This window comes from Fusarium keratoplasticum, chromosome 3 (genome assembly GCF_025433545.1).
Source record: "Fusarium keratoplasticum isolate Fu6.1 chromosome 3, whole genome shotgun sequence".
NCBI lineage: Eukaryota > Fungi > Ascomycota > Sordariomycetes > Hypocreales > Nectriaceae > Fusarium > Fusarium keratoplasticum.
In genome coordinates, this window is record NC_070531.1 from 2,688,639 (window position 1) to 2,711,256 (window position 22,618).

General features: G+C 52.9%; 6 protein-coding genes across 6 annotated transcripts; 2 read left to right on the plus strand and 4 right to left on the minus strand.

The window, feature by feature from the left end:
- Positions 1-742: 742 nt before the first annotated feature.
- On the minus strand, positions 743-4,920 carry NCS57_00418600 (uncharacterized protein; the record flags this gene model as incomplete). Its single annotated transcript, XM_053054156.1, has 5 exons — positions 743-2,755; positions 2,803-3,826; positions 3,886-4,126; positions 4,559-4,612; positions 4,716-4,920. The coding sequence occupies 5 exons, from the start codon at positions 4,918-4,920 to the stop codon at positions 743-745; spliced, it is 3,537 nt and encodes a 1,178-aa protein (XP_052916316.1).
- Positions 4,921-6,317: 1,397 nt separating this feature from the next.
- Positions 6,318-8,708, minus strand: NCS57_00418700 (uncharacterized protein; the record flags this gene model as incomplete). The annotated part of the gene is made up of 2 exons (XM_053054157.1): positions 6,318-6,814; positions 6,869-8,708. 2 exons carry the CDS (start codon positions 8,706-8,708, stop codon positions 6,318-6,320), a joined length of 2,337 nt encoding a protein of 778 aa, XP_052916317.1.
- An 897-nt stretch (positions 8,709-9,605) lies between these two features.
- Positions 9,606-10,898, minus strand: NCS57_00418800 (Zn(2)-C6 fungal-type domain-containing protein; the record flags this gene model as incomplete). Its single annotated transcript, XM_053054158.1, has 2 exons — positions 9,606-10,288; positions 10,337-10,898. The coding sequence occupies 2 exons, from the start codon at positions 10,896-10,898 to the stop codon at positions 9,606-9,608; spliced, it is 1,245 nt and encodes a 414-aa protein (XP_052916318.1).
- A 465-nt stretch (positions 10,899-11,363) lies between these two features.
- On the plus strand, positions 11,364-12,290 carry NCS57_00418900 (NmrA domain-containing protein; the record flags this gene model as incomplete). Its single annotated transcript, XM_053054159.1, has 1 exon — positions 11,364-12,290. One exon carries the CDS (start codon positions 11,364-11,366, stop codon positions 12,288-12,290), a length of 927 nt encoding a protein of 308 aa, XP_052916319.1.
- Positions 12,291-12,760: 470 nt separating this feature from the next.
- NCS57_00419000 (Mannan endo-1,6-alpha-mannosidase) lies at positions 12,761-15,160 on the minus strand (the record flags this gene model as incomplete). Its single annotated transcript, XM_053054160.1, has 4 exons — positions 12,761-14,344; positions 14,490-14,818; positions 14,868-14,972; positions 15,043-15,160. 4 exons carry the CDS (start codon positions 15,158-15,160, stop codon positions 12,761-12,763), a joined length of 2,136 nt encoding a protein of 711 aa, XP_052916320.1.
- Positions 15,161-20,524: 5,364 nt separating this feature from the next.
- Positions 20,525-21,557, plus strand: NCS57_00419100 (Synaptobrevin 2; the record flags this gene model as incomplete). Its single annotated transcript, XM_053054161.1, has 3 exons — positions 20,525-20,827; positions 21,257-21,488; positions 21,541-21,557. The coding sequence occupies exons 1-3, from the start codon at positions 20,726-20,728 to the stop codon at positions 21,555-21,557; spliced, it is 351 nt and encodes a 116-aa protein (XP_052916321.1). The 5' UTR covers positions 20,525-20,725.
- Between the last annotated feature and the right edge of the window lie 1,061 nt (positions 21,558-22,618).

Consider the following 22,618-nt stretch of genomic DNA (forward strand, 5'->3'; position numbering starts at 1 on the left):
AGCAACCTGTAGGCATCAGGGGTTGGCTGCTGGCTACTCCAGACTCGCTCAATACTTGAGAGGCCTTGCCTATGATGGGACATGAAAAGTAGTGGTTCAAGCGATTTCAATGGCGTTTGGCAAGATTAAATCCGGGGCATAGTTACTTTTAGCATACCAGTTGGGGATATACCCATTTTCGCATATAAGCTATTCCAAGAGAATACACCCGTTTCAGGCATGCCTACACCTTGTCCCTGTTCGTTCACATTCTCATTCATATGATGCTTCAGTTATCAAAATATGTCCGCTTGCTCTAATTCGTCGGTACTTCATCTGCTCTAGACCATCTTTGCAGGATGCTTCCATCGGCATTGACTGTCCGGCCATGCCATCCATCTTGAAAAAGTAATATCACCAAATACCATCCTCCAGTCCATCCCTGAAGATGCCTTTGTCGTGAATCATAAGTTCCCATAGTGTTTCTCCATGTGCTCCCCGTGCTGAATAATACCCAGCCCAGTCAACCCAAAACTGCCTCTGTATTGCGGCTCCCTCACAAGGCCGAGGTCAGAACCACAACTCCGTTGCCGTCTAAAGCATCCATTGTCCCTTTCCGTGTTTCCCCGATCCGTGTTTCCGTCACACAATGCGGTGACCATGCAGTAAAACAAATCTGTGTATCCTCATGACGCTGCCTGGAAGTGGTCATGATTCGTCTGTTGTCACCGAGTCGTTCAAGTCGTCGGCGTCGCCTGGTCCCTCAGCGCGTATTAAAGAGGAACTTGAGCTCGTTCGTGCCCAGACGCGCAATCTGTCTGCCCTCGTTCTCGTCAAGAGCTGCTTCGACGATCTCCTTTTTCTGGTTTTGCAGGGCCACAATTCGGTCCTCGACTGTCTTCTTCGTCAAGATGCGGTACACCTTGACCTCCTTCTGCTGGCCGATTCGATAGGCACGATCAACAGCCTGCATCTCAATGTACGGGTTCCAGAAGGGGTCCATGATGATGACTCGCGACGCTGCCGTCAGGTTCAGACCTGCATTGCCAGCTCGGAGAGACACCAACATCACCTTGACGTCCTTTCGATCCCGGAAGTTGCGGGCTGCGATGTTGCGATGTGTGGCCGACATGGACCCGTCGTATCTCTCTGGCTTTTCCAGCTTCTCGTGAGACATGGCCACCTGGAGGAGGTCAAGCAACAAAGTCCACTGGGAAAAGACGATCGTCTTCTCTCCTGTTTCGTTGATCTGCTTCAGCAGATCCATGCATGCCGTCACCTTGGCCGCCGGCTCCCACGTCTTGCGCAAGTATCGCATGTACTTTTTGTACGCATCACGGTTCTTGGAAGCCTCCTTGCGAAGGGTCTTGAGCATCGAAGGCTTGATGTCAGATGCCTTCTTCTTGCCTTTTCCTTTGCCCTTGCCCTTATCTTTGCTCTTCTTCTTGGCCTTTGCTGGTTTCTTGGTATCTTCCTCGTCCGAGAACTCGTCGTTAACGATGAAATCCCTTAGGTTTCCCTTGTGGTCGATCTCGTCATCTGAGGAATAATCCGATTCTGATTCTTCCGAATCATCTGATGAATCGTCCTCTTCTTGGCCTTCCTCATCAGGCTTCTCCACAACTGACTCGGGCATGTGAATCTTCTGAAAGATGTCGTAGGAGAAGCATTTGCTGGGGTCGAATGGGCCACGGCACACAGGGCACTTAGCCCGGCTACTCTCACTCCCTTCCTGCAGATTAAGGGTTGAGGCATTCTCGGCAATGCGAACAAGACATTCGCTACAGCTGTCGTGTCCGCAAGGGATGAAGAAACTGGGGCACGGGACAGCATCGTAACAAATGGGGCATTCGAAGCCTTCAATGCCCTTGATTCGCTCCACAATGGCTCGATCCAAAGACCTGACCAACTCTTCCTTCTCCTCGTTTGAGATGGTCGAGTTTGGGGCCGCGTCGTCCACATCGAGATTGAGATGTGGGTGGCAACATGCCTGACGCATTCGAAGCAAGAGGACCAGGATGTTTGAGTAATTCTTTCCAATGCTTCCGGCGCGGAGGTACTTGCTGAACTGCACCTGGGCATTCTTTTCCAGCTGGTCGTAGAAGTCACGTTCCTCGGGCGACAATTCCGCATAGACAATTTCTTCAGTCTTGTCGGGGAGCTTCAGGATGGGCTTTCCATCGAGTTCTGAATTCTTCTTGCGTCGAAGCATGATGGCCTGGAGAAGCGCTCGCAGTCTCTTCATTGCGACGCTCTTCGGATCACCGTTCCGACCAAAGAGAATACCAAACGCCTGGCGGAACTCTTCCCACTGGTTGTACGGCTTGATCCTAAGGAAGTTCAGCAGCGAGTAGAGCTCCAGGACTCCGTTCATCATGGGGGTTCCTGTGAGACACCATCGGTACGTTGCTCGCAGTTGGGTACACGCCTTGGCGGTTCTCGTGTCCTTGTTCTTGATGCACTGCGCCTCGTCGAGGACAATGCGGTAAAACTTTGCCTTTGCTGGGTGCAGCAGAGGGCACTTGACGAGTAAAGCCTTGTCATTCATGTCAATGTTTCGGCCACGGTTGTCCTCCATGTACTTGTCAAGTTTCTTGAGTTCCTGCGCAACTGTGCCGTAAGTAGTCAAGACCACGTCGTACTTGAGCAGCTCGTCAGTTGTAGTTTTGCGGTTGTGGTACACAAAGACCGAAAGGCGATGAGAGAGCTTCGTCTTGGTGGCGATCTCTTCCTCCCACTGACGAATAAGTGCCACAGGTCCGACGATCAAGGTTGTCTACCAAGTTAGCAAAGATACCTATGGATAAAAAGAGCTTGACTAACCTTGGGGCGGGTGGTTGCTGGGCGAGACAGAAGCAGCGCAAGGGTCGAGATGGTCTTTCCCAGACCCATGTCGTCAGCAAGAATACCACCTTTGTTCGACCCCGCCTCCATCTTCTTCATCCAGGTTAGAGCGAGCTCTTGGTGGGGGTACAGTGGTCTCTTTAATCCAGCCGGTGTACCGTCGCGATTCATCTCCGGGATGTCCATGTCAGGTCGAATGTTCTGGAGGAGATTGTCCAGGTCCTTCTCAGTCATTCTGGGGTCGTGGTAGGCATCTTGGATAAAATCCGAGAGTCGCTCGGGCAATGGGTTCCCGTAGCTGTCCATGCCGCTGGTATAGTCGAACATGTTCGTTTTGGTGATGATATCAGCAAGAGACGAGGCATGCCCCGAGGACGAACCGGGAACGCTTGGAACACCAGACCAGGGAGCGCCACGGTGTGGAATTCCATTAGAATAACTGCCGTTAGGGTGTCCAAAGCCAGGAAACCCGGATTGGGGGACACTTTGGCCGAGGCGGGCAGCTTCAGCCATCGCAACACTGTTAGCGAAGTCTGACATAAGTGCCGACTCATTCTTAATAGGTCGACCTCCTTGGACGTTCCCATAAGGCGTGTTCGGAGGGCCGGTTCCTGCCGAGCTGTGAACCCCATTGCTTCTAGCAGTGGAACTGGTTGAGGGCCCCGAGGCAAACGGATCATCCCAGCTCGCATCATATGCACCCGGGATGAAGAGGCCGGGATTCTCGACTTTTGGTACTGGAGTTCGGTTGGATGGTCCAGGGGTTGCGTTCCAGTCGTCATTGCTAAAGTCAAAGTCAAAGCCCTGTGAGCTGGCAGCGGGTGGTTGGCTATTCATGATTCTTGTGAAAGCGTTGTTGTGAGGAGACAAGTTAGTCGAAGCTGGGCCTGGCGATCCTTGGGAGAGCATCAGCGCATACTCCAGGTCTGCCCTTTCCTGGTCTCGTTGCTTCTCGGCCTTGATTTGCTGAGCAACGATTTCAGAACCGATATCATCGTCGTCCCTGGTTAGGCCGCATCAGTCCACATCCTTGAGGTTTGGCCTGTGAGACAGGTAGCTTACCCAGTAAGGTCGATGAAGTCTATCTGGCTAAAGTCCAGTTGGGCTGGAGCGGTAGAAAAGGGATCTCCAGACGGCATCGGAGACACCCTGCGTGTCTTGGGCTGTGTTCCATGAGTAGAGAGACGAGCGGAATCAACACCCCGTTTTCGATTAGGCAACGAGTATGATCCGAGCTCGCTGAAGCTCTGGTTGTTTGTTGAGGGGGTGTACATGACTTGGCGATCCCCAGGCTTTCGATATTCTTGAGGAGCAAGGTCAGCGAGGACTCAAGTGAGAGGTGAAGTATCAGATGGCGATGCCACCTGTTTTAGGACAGAATCTCAGGTCAAAGTTGAGTGAAATAGCTGTCTGTGCAGTGGGAAAATGTGGCTTGTGTGGGTTGAAAGGTAGGGCAAGCAAGACAAAGAAGGATAAGGCTCTGGGGCGTCTTTGTACGTTAGATGTACCAGCTCAGGCCAGGTCCTTTGAGGAGTCGTTTGGGGGGTGTTTGGGGAAGGAAGAGAGATGTAAGAAACGGGTGGGATAAGAAATGGATGGAGGGTTTACAGGAGTAGATGCGACGGAGATGGGTAGAGTCAAGATTAAGAGGCAGGGTGAGGCAAATTATGGTTTAATGACGGTCAACCGTATAGGTACTGAGACAGGAAAACAGAGAACAAACGGATGCCCGTACCTGAAACAGACCGGGATGCCTCTTGGTTTCTGACGGGCGTGGTAGGCTGAGGCTCTGCACACATCAAAAGTCAGTCAGTCAGCCTTCAGAACAGCGATCCCCGCGGTAACTGTGTATCATGAAAAGGGCCGGGGGTGACCAGGCTGTGCCAACTTACGAGGCGTAGACTCTTGCGGCTGTTGCTTCTTCTTGGCGGCGTGGAGGAGCTTCTTTAGTCGAGCAATCTCCTGGCGGGCATCTTCTCTCATGTCCTCAACGCTTGCGAGATTTTGGTCGACGAGCGAGTCGAGAATGACCTTTTGAATGGTCAACTCCTCGTTGATCTCGTCGACGCTCATGGAAGCGCCGTCGGCATCAGACATTTTTGTTTTCGCTTGACGCCTGCTGCAGCAGGACAGCACACCAGGGATGTGATGGATGTGATGGATGTGATGGGTTCAGGCTGGGATCCAATGTGACGCAGAACGAGGCACGCCAGGCACCGGTCGGTCAGGTCAGAGAGAGGGCGGGCCAAACGAGGCAAGGAGCCGCCCATGGGCGTTGGCGGAGGAGACGAGGTACTGTCCAGTCCAGTCCTGTACGGCACGGTACTCAAGAGTATGAGGTGTGCACCAATGACAACGGATGTGTGGAACAAAGAGCAGGCCGTTGCGATCGGTAGATTATTGAATGGAGACGAGACACAGCCCAGGCGAACCGGCGTTCCTTTTCTTTATTCCCCTCTTTGTTGTTTCGCGAGCTGATGAGCTGAATATTGATGGATGGTGGATGCTTGAAAAAAAACCGGGCACCTCCTGCCGGGTAGGTTTGAACACAGATTAGGATTGTGAATGTGTAGGTAATCGTTGTAGGTGCTGTACCCGATGGTGTGGAAGGAGCTAGAGCCGCGTCACGCGTCGCGCTGCAGCAGGTGCGGAGGAGGGATCAATTGGATTGGAGCGTGGGGAGTTATAGTGGTTGACCCGGTGCGAGGGTGCCGCTAGCGGGGGAGGGGATCCACTGAATCCGCCCTGGACCTGTAGCTTTGGTTGCCCGGCGGAGCTGATGGCGGGGGATAGATGCCTGGGCAGCACCCGACGGGAGGCAATTAAAGGGCCCGGGCGCCAGATTCTAGGTCGAGGTCGAAAAACCACACTTCATAGGGAATTAATTGCTCCAATGCCGTGATTTTGGTACATTCACGTTTACAAAAAGCCTTTTTTACATTTCTTGGCTGGCTCTTTTGTAGCCATCTCCTCGTCAACGACGTCTCAGTGTTGTCATTCACGATCATGCTTCGCCGAGTTTCTGATACCTGGCCTGTCGAATGTCAAGATGCTGAGGCTCCCCATGCCGTCTCCATATTTTATCCCTTTTCAGAGGACTGATGGCTCGCCTGCATATAAAGGCAACCTATGAATCATGCTTTTTCAACCTCCTCGCCTATGCCTGTGCGTGTGCCCAAGACTCAGCTCAGCCATAGGTGGCCAACCCCACCAACCAGAGACACTGCAAGTCAACCTCGCAAGGCAGGCTCCCAATGTACAATGCTGTCAGACGACGGGCGCTGCTGCTGCCTGCAAGGACACGTCTCTGAGGAAGGAAAAATGGAGAAGAGGCGGGATGGATGAGTTGAAATCATGTATCCATGCTGGGTATATTGGCCCATCCGCCCAGCTCTACATTAGGCTTCAAACGCCGCTTGAAAATATCAGTCGCTATCCGCCCAAACGCCAGTAATTACAGTACAGCCCATCTATCCATATCCACAAAAACAGCACTAATCCGAGTCTTCTCCGGTCAGCTTGTGCCAGACCTTGCTCGCCTTGTGAGTAATCCAATCCCACCAACCCTCCTCTTCTTCATCCTCGTCTTCGCCGTCGCTGTCGCTATCACTGTCCTCATCTTCATCACCTTCTTTGGACGATGGAGCCGCCGACTTTGAAGGCTTTGCCGACTTGCTGGACGCCTGAGACACGCTGGCCTCTGCCGGCTTTGACGGCGCCACCGGCACCGTTGGCCGTTCAGGTTGCTTCGGCTTCTCAGGGACTGTCGGTCGCGTAGGTTGCGACGGCTTTTCTGGAATGGTTGGGCGAGCCGGCTCCTTGGACCCAGACGACTCTGCCTCATGCGTGGACACGGGGTCTGCTGGCTCCTCGGGCGTCTCCTCAGGCTTGTGCAGACCAACGGGCTTCAGCGGTAGTCGCAGGGTGCCGTTGTTGGGAGCCGGCTCAATGCCGACGGAGTCGCACAGCATGTTGTACACCTCGATATTTTCTGTTTGTGCCCTGTTAGTTACGAAACTGCCAGTTTTCTCGGGTCTTGACTTACGGAACACGTCAACTTGACTGTTTGCTGGGTGTGGGAATGCAGGGCCGCGGGCAATGAAAATGGCCCTCATCAGCGGATGCTCATGATCGTAGCCGTGAAGACCACGGGGGTGGTACACGAGCTTCTTCTTCTGTCCCTCCTTGACATCAAACTCCTTTTTGGTGACAATAGCCCAACCTGTTTTCGGTACCACCCACAGGGGAGCGATGCGGTGATGCTTGGAGAAATGGTATCGCTCGGGCATGTCGACGTCTCGAAGATAGACCTCGTAATTTGGGTTCGACTTGGACTTTTCCTTGAGCTGATCGTAGAGTCCTTGAAGGTCATCAAGATTCTTGGGGCGCAGACCGTACAACGGCCACCCGTCGATGTGCTCGATCTTATCGGTATCGATGAGGTCCTCGAGCTGGATCAGCCGGGAGATATCCGTCGTTGCCATGCCATGATCCGACACCACAATGACGTTGACAATCTTTGTCAGGTTTCTCTCCTCGAGGCCCTTGAAGACGTTGCTCAGCATGGTATCCACCTTCTCGATAGTATCACGGATCTCAGTGCTGTTAGGGCCAAACTTGTGTCCGTTGGAGTCAACGTGAGGCACATAGGAGGCAATCAGTTGAGGTCGCATATCCTTGACATCTGCCGTCTTGTCTTCCAGGCCGGGCATATCAAGGAATTGCATGATCCTCGAGACTTTGTTGTCAAGCGTCTCCTTTTGGTTGAACTTGTCCAGAATGCTTGGGTCCTTGTGCAGAACATGCGCCTCGCTTCCGGGCCACATGTGGATGGCACTTCGGACTCCTTGCTTCTCGGCCGTCACCCAGAATGGCTCTCCTCCCCACCACTTGGGATCTAGACTACGGTTTGGATCGGTATAGAAGAACTGAGCCTGAAGCTCGGGGTCCCAGAATGTGTTACTGACAATGCCGTGGGACTCTGGGTACAGACCAGTCGCAAGTGTGTAGTGGTTCGGAAACGTGACGGAGGGGAAAGAAGGATGCATCCACTTTGGCGACACGCCCTCTGCGATGAATGAGTTCAGCGTTGGTGTCAGGCCGCGCTGGAGGAAGTCGGCGCGGAAACCATCCAAGCTGATGATGAGGGTCGTGGGCGCGAAGAGGGCGGTACCGTTGCTCACCAGCGCCTGCTTCAGGGGTTTGACCTTGCGATTCTTGGACAGCTTCCAGGCCATCAAGATGAGGATCGCAAAGCCAATCGCGATGAGGGAATGGATAAAGACCCAGCGGCGCCAGCTGCGACGTCTCTGGGCCTTGGCCTCGGCAATGAGATTGAGATGGTGTCGGTCAATCTCATCACTATCGTCCCTCTCACTGCTCTCGCCGGTGGAGCTGCCTTCCTTCATCCCTCCCTCTTCCATCTCGTACATCAACTGTCCATCTTCTCCATGTTGCGCATCCTCCACTAGCTTCTCACGCTTCTTCTGTCTCCTCTGACGTCGAGCGCTTCTCTTTTCGGACACAAGGTCTTCGGTCGAGCTGTTGAGCTGAAAAGTGCCTGAATTGCTTCCTCGACGTCCAAACATCTTTTTAAAGGCGGGTACGGCGAGTCCGGAGCCACGACGCTCTCTTTCCTGCTTTTTTCTGGTATCGGTAACAAGCCGATCGATATCTTCCTCCTCCATCAATACGATGCGATCGTGGGCGCGAAGCTCCCGGCTATTTCTGGCGCGGGAAATAAGCTCATCGTCGTCGCTGTCCGTGTCCTGGTCGCTACGGGTGTGGATTGATGAAGCATCGTCGTCGTATGCGATAGGGGAGAGGAACGAGGCATTGTCGCGGTCCCCGCGAGAGGGGCTTGTGTCAAATCCTTGCAGTGACATGATGGCGAGACCTCAGGAGGGGTTGGTGAGGCACGAGAAGTGGCACATCTGTCACGGAGGCTATCGCCGACGCTTTAAAGGGGATGTAAGACATGGACCTTGATAAACTTGGGCGCAGGATCGCGAATGAGACCGGGGTTACTATCCGCCGACTTCCGGCCGCCCACATTCGACCCATGAATCGGACGACCTCATCAAGGTCATTGGCGGATTTCAAGACGAACTACTGGATCCCGTTAGTTTACTTAATCTTTATGGATCAAGAGGTGGTTCTTGTATGACACTTGGTTAATTACTTCAGGGTCCAGGGAGTGAGCGGATTGGGAATCTGGGCCGATGCAGGGCCGTTTACGAGCATCATTCTTTGGGCTGCAAGTGATTGAGAAAAGCTGGCACTCCGCGACCAGGTTCCTTCCAGTGAGGCAAAAGTTAAAGTTAAATGTACAATTCTAAAAATAGATAGATGGCCAGCTAGTTCTGCGCATTGAACTAAATCGTGAACAAGCGCAAAAAAGAAAGGTTTGCGGTTTGTGTGGATCGAACACACGACCTTCAGATATCGGATGATTGAAGTTTGACTTCAGTCTGACGCTCTCCCAACTGAGCTAAACCCGCTGTTGCTTGTTACCTAGTGTTGCCAATTCTGGCTATGTCGACAGGGGCCCCAGACTCTCTCGAATGATTCTCAGAGGGAAGGGATGCTCGTCGAGAGAGTCACCTTGAAAATAATAATGTCCGAAGTTGATCATGATCATAGCCTTCTAAGCTTTCATTCTACTGGATCATAGTTTTAACCTTGTCCAGGGCATAGGTATCTCAATCAAACTCGTACACACTGGTGACTTCATCCATATCGGTCAATCCCTCTTGGAAGTGTCTCAACAAGCTCATCCCAGCCTAGAGTTTCCCACCTCTGCTCGCAAACCATCCCTCCGCTTCATCCACCCCCAGAAGGGACGAGATGAAAATACGCCCAAGCACGTCTATATCATGGGCCATCGCCTCCTGGAGTACTTTGCCAAACAGCGCATCTGTCACTACCAAATGCTTCTTGTTCATCCAAGCCTCTGCAAAAGCTAGCGGAGAACGCGCATGCCATAGATGTGCCGACAGGGTCCAGGAGTGACATAGCCCCATCCTCCCATCGCACTGCAGTCCTTTATAGCCGGCCATGATACGGTAGATCTGCATAAAATAGAATGTGAAGAGAAGTGTGCGTCGGAGAGACTCTTGGAGGATCCAGTCCATCCAGAATGTCTTGGTTGGGGCTATCGGGAAGAGGGGAAGGGAGCAGGTGGACGTCCGGTCCAAGTCAAATTGCACATGAGAAAACAGAGCCATCGCCGAGGACTCTATAGCGGGGATCATGCGTTCTGCAGATGCTCTAGCGCCAATGTCACCGTCAAAGAGTCGGATGATTTGGTACAGGAGAAGAGCGTGGGTGTGCGCAAGGCACTCGAACGGCGTCACGGGTGGAGGTGCTGATAGAAGATCATTGACGCGGGTCTCGATGCTACGGAAGATGAAGGGGGAGTTTACTCGGTTCTTTGCGAGATACAGTGCACAGGCTGCATGTGCGTCTGCAGAAAGTATTAGTGAGTACCCGACGGAGGAGATGTGAACCTTACCCTGCATTGATCGTGGCATTTCGTTCTTGTACAGGAGAGCATGACACCAAGGGGTCTGGTTTTCGAGGACCATGGTAGAAGGGGCCTTTTGGATCTCTGCTATTGACCATTTGAGGCGACCTGTGATGGCTTCTGGGATTGCACCAAACTCCTTGGTAGACGGGGGTGACAGCTCTAAAGACGGCTGGATGAGGTCCAAAGTGGCGTCGTCAAGAGGAACATCAAAAGACGCCAGTTCATTAAAGTTGGTATCAATATCCGCAATGACAGCATTGAAGTCATCCACGATGGGTTCATCGAGTTGACCGACAGCCGGGGGCGTAGAGGATGCCGACTCATTCGTCAGCAGGCCGGGCATGATGGTCTCTGGCGAACTTGACGAATTCGTCGTCGTGGTCTGCCCTCGCGGAGTTCGCGAAGGATATTGACAGGGGATGCATCTCTGCGAGCATCGGAGACAAGCCGGTACTGCAAAGTCGCAGCGCCGCTTGGCCTTTGTGCAGGCGGCGCACGACTTCCGCCGTGGAGGAGGGTTGCGGCGTTCCCGAGCGGTGAGAGACATGGGAAAAAAGTCCGCAGCGGAGACTTTGGCATGCGGAGAATGTGAAGAAAGGAAATGCTAGAGCCTCTGCGGCTGAGATGCACGCGTCGTGTTTGATGTTGAAGGATCAAGGTGAGACTTGCGAGTGAGAGATCGGGCCTAGAGTGGAGGTGCGCCGGAAAAGTGGGCCTGGGCGGAACTCCGCCCGGTGAAGGTGACTCGGGACCTACAACCGCCGGGGCCGGGAATAGCGGACCTTGGCCGGCGGAGGCTCATCAGAGATGATCTTCAGCGGAAATGGGCGAGAGTTCGGGATTTTTCAAAAGGGGTTTGATATAAAGGCTGCCATCTTTCGTCCAAGCACTGAGGATACTCAGAAAGCATCTATAGCAGTTCACCTCAACTTACACAATACTTGTTTTGTTGCTTGAAGGCAGAGACACCTGAACTTTATCCTCCCGCACAAATAAACCAACATTATTCACCATGTCAGACCTTACAGTCTTCGTTTGTGGTGCCACTGGCTGCCAAGGTGGTGCTGTAGCCCGCTACCTTCGATCAAAGGACGTCGATGTCCACGCCCTCGTCCGGGACCCAACCTCCAAGAAAGCCCACGACCTGGAGTCCATCGGAGTCAAGCTCACTCCCGGTGACTATGACAACAAGGAAGCTATCGAGACGGCCATGGTTGGCTGCACTGCCATCTTCCTGGTCCTCATGCCCGACTTCACGGACCTGACCAAGGAGCGGACCTGGGCTAAGAACATCTACAGCGCCGGCAAGGCGGCTGGGGTTAAACACGCTGTGTTTTCCAGCGGGTTCAGCGCAAATGAACCTGACAAGCTTACGGTCATGAAGCCTGGTAGCTTTGTCGACACAGTCATGAGAAACAAGCAAGTCATCGAGACCGAAACCCGTACCGCCGGCTTTGAGTACTGGACCGTGTTGCGTCCTGGCAACTTCATGGCAAATTACTTCGAGCCCTTTGTCATGATGTACCCGAGCCTCGTCAAGGACGGAGTCTGGACGACGGCACTCACACCCACAACCGTCCTGCCTAAAGTCGACACGGTCACGATCGGCAGGTTCGGAGGCGAGGCGCTTCTGAACCCGGAACGCTTCCACAAAAAGGAGATCCTGTACGCCGATGAATGGCTCACCCCGGATGAGGTTATGGAGAAGCTTTCCAAGGCCGTGGGTCGAGAGCTCAAGACAAACTACCTGACTGACGAGGAGATCGACGCCCAGAAGGACACCAACCCGTTTATCACCGGGCAGCTTATTATGCGGGACATGGGAAAGCTTACTAGCCTGAAGGAGGTAAAGAAGTGGGGGATTCCTCTCAGTTCGTTTGACGAGTTTCTGGAGCGGGAGAAGGAGGCTGTTCGGGAGACCTATCACAAGTCTAGCTGAGTACGAAACAACCGCCATACTTGGGGAGTAGGGCAAAGCTTGCAGTGGCTAGATAGGAAGCGATAAATTATGAAAACACAGAGCTTAGGGTGCATCTACGATCCGCTCTATCACACTCGTTGACGTGATATCAATGTGGCCATCAAACTTCAATCTCCGTATATTTGATTCTCCTGCAGAAAAGGACAGTAATGGCTAAGACAGTCATACCCATGCCATGATTTAACCCCTTATTGTTGATGCGACTAACGGCCTGCCAATGCATGTAGACAGCCGTATGTATATATTGTTCAAAGCCTGTTTCACAGGCTGCCTGCCAATTTGCGCCCTGACCATTGAACGCCGTCCATGAATGTAGATGTAGTAGTAGTAAGTCCGTTATGATCCTGCTTGATCGTCCAACATCACCCAAAACTCGTAGTCCTGAAGATTTTCAAACAGTTGACTGGCTGTCTGACGTGTTCCAATAATTAATGTGCTACTCCAATCGTCTCCGGTGAGCCCGCCTTGCCTTTCTGAGGAGTCTCGGCAGGGTGAGCCTGCTCTTCTGCAGATGAAGTCGCTTCCGCTCTGGCCGATATGCCTCCCTGTTCGGGGCTGGGCACTGTTGTATTCTCGCCACCAACTGCCACGGCTTTATCGTTATTTTCGGCCACATTACTGGTGGGCTCGGCAGATTGCACGCTAGCCGGAGCCTTTCCATTCCCATCGAACGCTTGGTTGGGGTCGTTAAACAGAGGAAGAGCGGTTCCTACCGGGATCTCGTGAGGGATGTAGCTTCGATTGGCCTCGTTAGAGCTGCTAGGGGTACTGCTCGACTCTCCTCGTTCGGATTCTACCCGCGACTGTCGGCCTGATCCCGGGTGGGTACCGTCAGGGTCATATGCGGCGCTTCCTCTCATTGTTGGGTTATGTGGCCATCCCAAAGGCATGCTGGACACTCGACGATGCTGACCGGGGGTTCCGCTGCGCACAACCCCAACAGGGATTGGTTGACGCTCGACGGCCATATGCTTGTCACCGCTTGTCTGAGAGCTATGGTCGCCTGTCGTTTGGAATATCATGCTGGGCTTTTCGCGGACCTCGTCCTTCTCGCGCCTGAAACCCAGAGCCGCGGCGAGACCTCCACCAGCAGCCAGAGTGGTAACCGCAGCAACAACTGACGATGAGAAGCCCTGGAACTGAGGAACAACGCCCTTATTTGATGTCTCGTCGAGGAACATCCAAACCGTAAAGGCCACGAGGCCAACAGCGAGGAGAATTGTGAGAATTGAAGCTCCTGCCTTGTCTCCTCCAGTAATGGGGTCCCAGTCGACTTCAGGGGTTGTACGTCCAATATCCGCAGAGCCACCACCTGGGTCACCCTTACTTGTGCCTCCGGTATCCTGTGTCAAGGGGGCGGGTCGACTCTGGATCATGCACGAAAGAGTGACTTCCAAAGCGGCCATTTGCTGACCGACACTCGTAGTACCTTCAAACTTGTCCTTGGTCCAGTAAAGACCACACATTCGTTTGTTGCTTCCTCCGGTACAGACCTTCGTCGCGGCGACAGCTGAGGTTCGCAGGAGAGGCATAATCATGTCGGCAGTGTACGGGGCCCACTGAGTAGTGACAGCTAGCCATCGGCTCAGATATGCCTTGAAAGACTGTTGATCGAGGTTGCAAAGTTTGACGGGCTCACAGGCGACCTCTGACATGATGTTCTTTTCGGGGCCCGCAAAGAAGATCTTGACACCTTCGAGGAGGTTGTCAAGGCGATCCTTCCAGACTTGGCTCTCGGTAAAGTTGTACATGGCGGCAGCGCCGAGGATGAAACCGCCAGCGTTGTACGAAAACTGGTAGGGCACGATCTTCGAGCACGAGTTTCCAGTATGAGCGCCGTCATACACGTAGAATGACTTGGGGTCGATGAATTTGACTTTCTCCATCCAGTCATAGGTGGTCTCGGCCCAGTCTGCATAACTGCTGTTGCCGGTAAAGAGGGCGAGACGCGCGCCCAAGGCGAAGAAACATGCTTGAGAAATGGAATTTTTGTAGTCGTAACCGTTGTTCCACTAAGTCCAAGAATGGCGGCTGATTAGCTTTCATCCACACCATGTAGAGCGATGGTGGCCAGGATCTAGAAGCGCTCAGACAGCGCCACGGAACCTGACAGGCAAGACGAGGAAAGTTTAAGAATTGACCAAGAATTATACGCACCTGGAAGATCTGCCATCGCAAACCACCGCCACAGTGCTCGGTATCCCAACGAGCGGCTTGGGTGTTGAAGACGGCCTGGGCGAGGGCGAGCCATTGCGGCTCATCGGCTTCAGGATGAGGAAAATTGTATTCGGCGGCCGACATGACGGAGAGACCCCAGAATCCCTGATCATCGTTTCCTTCGGTTCTGGTCTGGTTGAGGGGCATGTAATCGTTGTGGTCGCCGACTTGGAAGAGCAGTGCCTGCTTGGTGAGGGCAACGTATTCGTCGTCGCCTGTGTAGGCCCAGTAATCGATGAGGGATCCCATCATGGCACCGGTATACCACCCTGTGAGAGCGATTAGCACCGGGGCACAAAGGTTCAAGAAACGACGTACAGTAGTAAGGCTCGGGGAGCAGGCCTGGGGTACCGCCAGGCTCATGGCCGTGATACATGCCGACCAAGTCGGCGGCAATGTCCTTTGCGATAGACGTGATGGAAGCTGGAGATGGTTCAAAGGTTAGCCTGCCTGGGCAGTCTTCAACATCAAGTCAGGGCAGGGCGCAACGTACAAGTCGAGTTGGGGTCCAATTCGTAGGCGGCGGCGAGGAGGCCATTGAGCATCATCAGCAGAGTCGCCATGAGCGCGCCGGCCCCGAGCCTAGGCTCCGATCCCCATGTCAGACGCATGGCGAAAGAGAGAAGTGAGCGACGATGAGCTCAACGACGACAACAATGCGCATCGAGCTTCATGAGGAGGGATGAAGCGACGAGAAGGCGAGCCGTGCGTCGAAGAAGAAGAGTGAGATGGACGACCAAGAAAGGTGACCAAGAAAGGATTGGATGGATGGGATGGTATGGATGACGGCAAAGGGCGGAGGGAGGGGGGCGGCGCCTGAACTTGAGCGGAGGGGCCGGGATGGCTAAAGAACGGCGGGCGGGAAACCAGGGGAAAGGAAGGAGCTACTGTAGGTACTGTAGTTTAGGTAGGTAGGTACTTTACAAGCGAGTGGACGGATCGGATATAACTGAACCCAAGGTTGTGAATCCAGAAGGTGAAAAGAAGAGAGGTGAGAGATAAAAAACAGAGACAGGGCAAGACAGGATGATGGACCCCAGAGTGGTGCGTGTATGCACAGGACAACAAAAGGACGGCAAAAGTTGTGTGAGTGGGCAGCGGAACGACTGGCTCGTGTTGTTGAAGCTCACTGATGGACATCCCAGCCCATTCTGACAGGAGGACCAGCAAAGCAAAAAAGCTAAAAAGGACGTTTCCCGGGGCCAGGCCAGGGGCCAAGGAGGATCGTGTACAGCCTCTGCACGCATGCTGGCGGTACCTGTCAGCGGCCATTTCTAGCGCCAGTCTCACCCCGACGAACGCGTATAATAGGTAGGGCTGCCCATTCGAGACCCATCGGCTGAGATGCCCAGCGATCATTCCCACTCAATGACCCCCTGGCCCAGTCCACGAGATTTCCCAATACGAGGGGAGCACCTTGGGATGGCGTCCCCGGCTCCACCTTGACGATACGGGGTCTACGTTGGGAAAGGTGCCGCCTAGACGGGATAAGCTTGAAATGAATCTCTCATCAGAGACTCGTAAGGCACGGAGCCTACTGCGTAGGGCAACCGCTAGGAGACCGGAGACAAGCTTTCAACCGGTGGCTTTGCTAAGCTTATACGAAGTATCCGTAGGTACTTGGAGAATACAAGCATAATGGTGGTTTAGGTAACATGTGAGTAAGCCAACACCAAAAAGCCATTGTTCGGCCACAGATCAAGCATCGGCTGCGTGCGTGAGTGGCTGGGAGGGAGCAGGACAAAGACTCTCTTGCTGCCCTCGACTCGCCTGGCCTGGCCTCGTCTGACATGGACTGACCTTGATGGGATGTCCGGCATCCATGCGAAAACCGAAATTTGCATTGAGCCGGGGGCCACAAGCTGAACGAGGCTGTGACGTAGTGTTCCACCTGTCTTGACTTGTCTTGCCTCTGTTGTGCCCCCATCTTTTGATGTGGAACGCTCGGCTTTGTTTTTGTCTCTGGATTCTCGTCCGCCTCTTTCCTTCTGCTTGCGGTTTCAAGTCGCGCCGCATCACATTCCCAGCAACAGGGACCATGGACACATATTTATCGACCGGCTTCGACGTGGCCGAACGCGTCACTAACATGCATGTGCGTGCATGATGTGGAGTGACAACTGAGAGTCCGTGAAAGATGTTGCATTACCTTTTTGGGGCAGAAGCGGCCGGCCCTGGGCGCTTCGGATCCTCGGCCGAATAATCATTTGCGTGCGGGTGGGGCTGACGTATTTGATTGGTTGCTGCTATTGCTGACAAAGACTCGAGCAATGCATCTCAATTGAGCGTGAGCAAGCAATCTCTTTTTGCTCTCTCGATGCTCGCTCACCTTTGGTGGGTGTGTTATTGCGAGATTCATATTTTATGAGCGCAGCGCGAATTCATCCAAGGAATTGCTCCAGTTTTACTTCTCAAACTGTTACAGCTTATGTTGTGTCTCCCTCACAGATAGATCCAGTTGCTGTAACGTCATACACCAGACACTGCAAATGTGCAACTGCTACAGAATCTCCCTGGGACTGAACACCCAAAATAAGATATAGAAATAACAGGTAGGGCTCTCTGTGATGCCTAATCGAGTGTTAGCAACACGACCAAGCGCTTGTATCACGGCATATGGTAGCTCGAGAATGGGTGACTTTCGCAGTGCACGATGATCACATATTTTAGTTCATTCATCCATGGTTTGGGGACCAAACCAAGCGAAATTGTCTTTCATATGAAGGCCTTGAGTGGTAATGGTCTCAGATATATCCTAGAGAGTGAAGGGTCGCGGGATGTTGAGGATCGCTGGGCGAGATCATAACCCAGCCATCCAATCAGAATGACAATCCACTCTCCAGAAACCAAAAGAGTTGATATAGAGAATGGATACACGAGACGCAATAGGGCATGCCTTTATTTTAACCACGGAGCCTCTCGACCTGGCTCAAGACTATCACCGGGGTCGCGTCACCAGTTATGCCCTGGTGCTGGGGACAACGGAGGATATTTAATGTGCCAAAGGCATGGACATAAGTCTTCGGGCCATCTGGTCATTTCTCTGACATCCTTGCCTCCAAATTACATCTGGGGTTGTGTTTCAAGTCTCAGGGGAATTTCTCAAGGCTCGCCGGCCGGCCATTACCCCTGGCTCAACCTCAAATAACTCCTTGCGAGTTCTCGCGGTATTCGCCTACGACAACTAGTCCAAGTCAGTGATGTATTCCGTCGTCTAGGCGTTCAGATCAGCAACCAAGTGTCTGCCAGGCCGACAACACTCGAATTGCTCCTTTCTTCACAAGTGCTTTTCGCTTACAAACTGCCTGCTTTTCGTTGCCTACGCAGCGCCAGTGGCTGAGCTTATTGACCAGCTATCAGCTACCTTGCCTCGGGCAGGTATCGAGCAGGCCATAATGGAGCACCCCAGTCCGAGGTCCTCAGAAAAGGTTATCTCTTTTCGTATACATTGATGCAATGAGAGCGAGGGGGGGAGGGTTATGGCAGTATCTTGCTCCTTCACTTGCTGGCCAAGATACTATAGTACAAATGCCAGGTGTTGCTCAGAATTGTGCATTGGAATATGTTAGATCCAGGACCCGGTGCTAGAGGTAGAGAACTGCCTTGGCCGCCAGTTCTTGATATCTCGTCATTGACAAGAGACACATCACTTTGCATTAAGTACGCATGGACTGGGAGGCATGCGACGGAGTACAAGCTTACTTCTGAACTTGTAGTAATGCCTCAAGGGACGTGGCTGACCCCCCATGTCGTTGGCTTTGAGTGGAAAGGAGGATATCACACCCACACTTAAGAAGGCCGAGTAGCCTGAGGATCCGATCAAGTTCTTCGATAGCCTGGCTTTGTGTGTACGGATATGAACGTGATTACATGGGCTTCAGTCTCCTTGCAGTCGAATTGGCTCTCGATGAGATCGTCTGCCCTCGTTTTAGAGGCTTAAGGATGAGCGGTTGGCTGGATAGTGATTGGAGATCAAGCCGAGTACTCGAAGGGAGTTCTCTCGCAAGAGGTGATGTAAAAAAGCTCTTGCTTAATGCTTTAATTCAAGGAGCTTGCCGCGAGATAGCTAGGGAGTTGAGGATAAACCTGTTGTGTAGGAGTTGGAGTAGGTTCTACCGTGACTCGAGAGATGCTGCGATGCACCAAGTACTGCTGGTCGTCTGCCCCAAGTATCATCAAGGACAAGGGAGAAGATATTAATAATGCCGCATTAGCAATGTCACATGGCTTATATCTCAGTGTGACAACGAAGCGTGTCAAAGGAACTTGTGCGTCTTAATACAAACGGGCAAATGCCTTACGGAGACTCTAAGAACACTCTATCTCGCCTTAGATGTTTCTCTCCTATCCTGAGAGAAGGTTATGTAATAAGGCCAAGAGATTCCTATAAGAATTGCCTACGCATAGACTTGGTGGCAGATGAGATAGTTGGGCTGGTGCGTTTCAAATGTGCGCCTCAGGATGATCGGGAACGGCGGCATCTGAGAGCACGGAACCATTTAGTTCTCGGGAGTCTATTGTGTCTAAGTTGATATGTCGGGCTAAGCCTGAAACCCGAGCTCCCGTGCGGGTGAGGGAAAACGAGACAATGCCTCCCCGATGCTTCCGCTGAATGACGTTGCTCACGGCGAACATGCCTGTCACAGAAGTATCATGTATATTTTCTAAACTTTTCATCGCAATCCTGACGATTTCATATTCAGCACCATGTCACTGTCTCGGAGGAGTTCTCTCCTATCGTAATATTGAAGTCAAGTCGTGGCAATGTGAGGCCATTGGTGAGGGAAGATTCAAAGATCGATGCGCCGACAACACTCCTTGAAGATCATAGTCATAATAGGTTCATGAACTGTAAGGTGAGAAGTTTTGCACTTTCCTCTACACCCTGGGAGTGCATATGGCGGCATCAGCAGGTTTTGGTTCTCTCCTTTGGGTTCTTCATCGGCTGACTAGATGGCGAAGGTCTCGCCACACTGAGTAAGTCGTCGTATGCCAGGCGCATTCAATGCCTGATTGCGCATTCGGATGTGGCAAGCACTTATAGATGCGTTTGATCAACAGAAAAAGACAGCTATTTGACGTTTCAAGTGCCCTGTCTGGATGCACAGCATAAGATGATATGCGTCTCATCTTTAAGCATGGTTGCCGTGGCGCCTGAAACCGAGGGCATGAGCCTTGAGACAGCTTGCAAGCGCTGAGCTAAGATTCATTCATGGCTGAGGTAACTCGTGGCTGGTGGCTGGGGATGAAGGTGCGTAAAATAACCAAACATTTTTAGGCGAAAGTGATAGTAAAATTGGGTATTTAATTTCGACAACCACTGCTGGGATCCGAATACGCAGCCTGTCGGCGCTTTGGCCATCCGCTCACCTCCATCCTAAAAAGGGTAGAAAAGTTGGCACCTGAGGCATCACATGGGACCGTCATCAGCCGGTTCCTTACCAGCCTCGCAGCAGGGCCTTGGCGTGGAGGGTCCAGTACATGTTCTTGTGGTCATGGTGAAGGCAGGCTGCGGCAGAGTAGAAGCAAGGGGACGGCCCCTTTTTGGCGGGTGTCTGCTCCCTGCGCATGGCTTTTATTGATGAGTAGTTGGTCAAAGAAGCAGCACAAGAGACCAAACACCTTGAGCGTTTTCGTAAGCCTCTCGCCAAGAAAAAAGATAGATGCCTGCACGCACCCGAAGGACTACGAGGGGTACTTCAAGTCCGTAGGTGGTAGAGGTGGTCACCGGGCAGCCAATTCAGCCAATTCGAACTCAGCAAAAGCCCGGCCCCCCCGTCCAGTTCAGTTCAAGTTCCCGCCGTCTCCGTGCGTTGCCCGCCCAGGCCTAGGCCTCGTCACCCTCTGCAGCGCCTCGCAACGCCCGCGCCCACTCCAAAAACAGCCCTGGAGCACTGCCCTTCAACCTGGTCGTACCTCCACTACCACCTACCTTACCTACTAACCTACGTAACTTGGGTACTTAGTAACCTTACTCGTTTCGCCTTGGCCAGCGCAACGTCTCACAATCAACTTCCCACCTCCAACCTCTCTACGCCAGCCTCTTCTCTCTCGCATACCATACCACACACGACTCCACGACCTCGACCTCTATCACCTTTGCATCGCCAATTTCTGCGTCGCTCCGATCGATACAACCTACCTATTTTCCCAGTAACCTCCCGACTACAGCCAAAATGCCCGAGCAGGAAGCCCCCTACGACCCCTACATCCCCAGCGGCCAGGCCGGTGCTCAACAGGGTGCTGGCGGCAATGCCAGGACGCAGGCTCTCCAAGCTGTAAGTTGATTCTGATGTTTTTCCGTGATGCGCGGCGATGCCCATGTGTACGGATTGCGAGATCTGGCGACCCGTGACGATGATGACAGCCTGCCCCTTTCGGCGACGGGCGCCAATTGAACAAGTCGCAATCTGGTCGCTCTTTCGGCCTCGAACCGCTCGCTGCGCAGTTCTGGTCGATTCCATGTTCTATGGAGCTTGGATTTCCCCAAGAAAAGTGTCGCCAGCTGGCATACGAGTAGCTCAAGTCTGGATCGCTCGGCCTCCTCTCGTGGAGCCTTGCTTACGCCTGGCGTCTCATCGAACGGAGCTTGGCCTCCAGATCCAGCGGCTCGCAGTGATCGGAATCGACTTCTCGCAATCCATCGCAGTCCCGGCTTGCGCCACTAGAGTACTCATGTCTGTTCAACATGCTAATACATATCACAGCAAATCGATGACACCGTCGGTGTGATGCGGGACAACATCAACAAGGTTTCCCAACGTGGCGAGCGACTCGATGCCCTTCAGGACAAGACCGACAACCTGGCCGTCTCGGCGCAAGGTTTCCGCCGGGGAGCCAACAGAGTTCGCAAGCAGATGTGGTGGAAGGACATGAAGATGCGCATGTGCCTGATTGTTGGTATCATCATCCTGCTGGTAGTTATTATTGTCCCTATTGGTAAGTTTTCTCGCCTTTGAGAGACGTCTGATTAGATGCTAACCTTGAACAGTTGTGACCAAGGGTTGATTGATACCTTGCTCTGCTGCTTTGGGTACTTGGTCCTCACGATGCACACGCTGGGATATGACGACGTCGAATATCGCAAGCTACGACCATGGGAAATGGAACTTTTGGGCAACTGGCCATTACTGCAACGGAATATGATTTGAGCACGGTGGAGTTTGTTCGCGTTGGCCCCCCGGTCATGTTATGCTGGCCGCTATTTGCTCCACGGAGCTATACGCCGATGACGCACTCTCGGTGTTGTTCCTGGAGACGCCAGGCCGGGCTGGATGTATGATTGAGGTTAGGCGTTCCCGATTAATTGAGATGTATACCTTTCTGCTGGATCTTTGATTCATAGCATAGTTCTGTCTCTTGGTTGCGTGAGGGATCTTTTGAATGCAATGTCAGCTTGGTCCGCAGATCCAGCAGGAACTTTGTCTTGGGCCTCGAGGGGTCTACTATTTGTAGCTAGAAGTCCGAAGTGGTTCCCTATGGAGTTTTCAACGCTTAGCAGGGTGGTATCAACTACCTCGTGGCAAGCCTGTCAAGGTCGAGACACGAATTCTGCGAGGTCGGCAACCGAGCTTCTGACGAACGAGACGCAAAGCTGAACCAGCAATTCCGCCGAAGGTGGAACCGGCATGCACATATCATGACGGGCCGGTGAAGGAGCAGCGAAGGAGAAGCCTCGGTGCCCGCTGGAGCGGCCAAGGGTCCCGGGCTGGCGTCATATCCAAGGTGGGTTCGGCGTTCCGTAGCCCTGAGACCATCTGCAGGTCGATAGATTGATAATGCCGGCTGATTGATAATGCCTCATCGCGACCTGCCCTTTTTTTTTTTTTCTTTCCCTGCCTCAACCGGTAGTTGACACACTAGCTCGGCTACTCTCGCGGCACGCGTGGGATGAATCTGGCGCCATCATGAAATCCACGTCGACAACGTGGGTTGAGAGAGGGATCGGCGGGTGAAGGGAAGTGATGGTCCCTTGCCCAGGCTTGAACCCCCAAATTTTAAAAAGCACAACGTGGGTAGGTATTACAAAGGGTTGCTCTCGTCCTGAATCTCTTGTCCGAGAGTGTCAC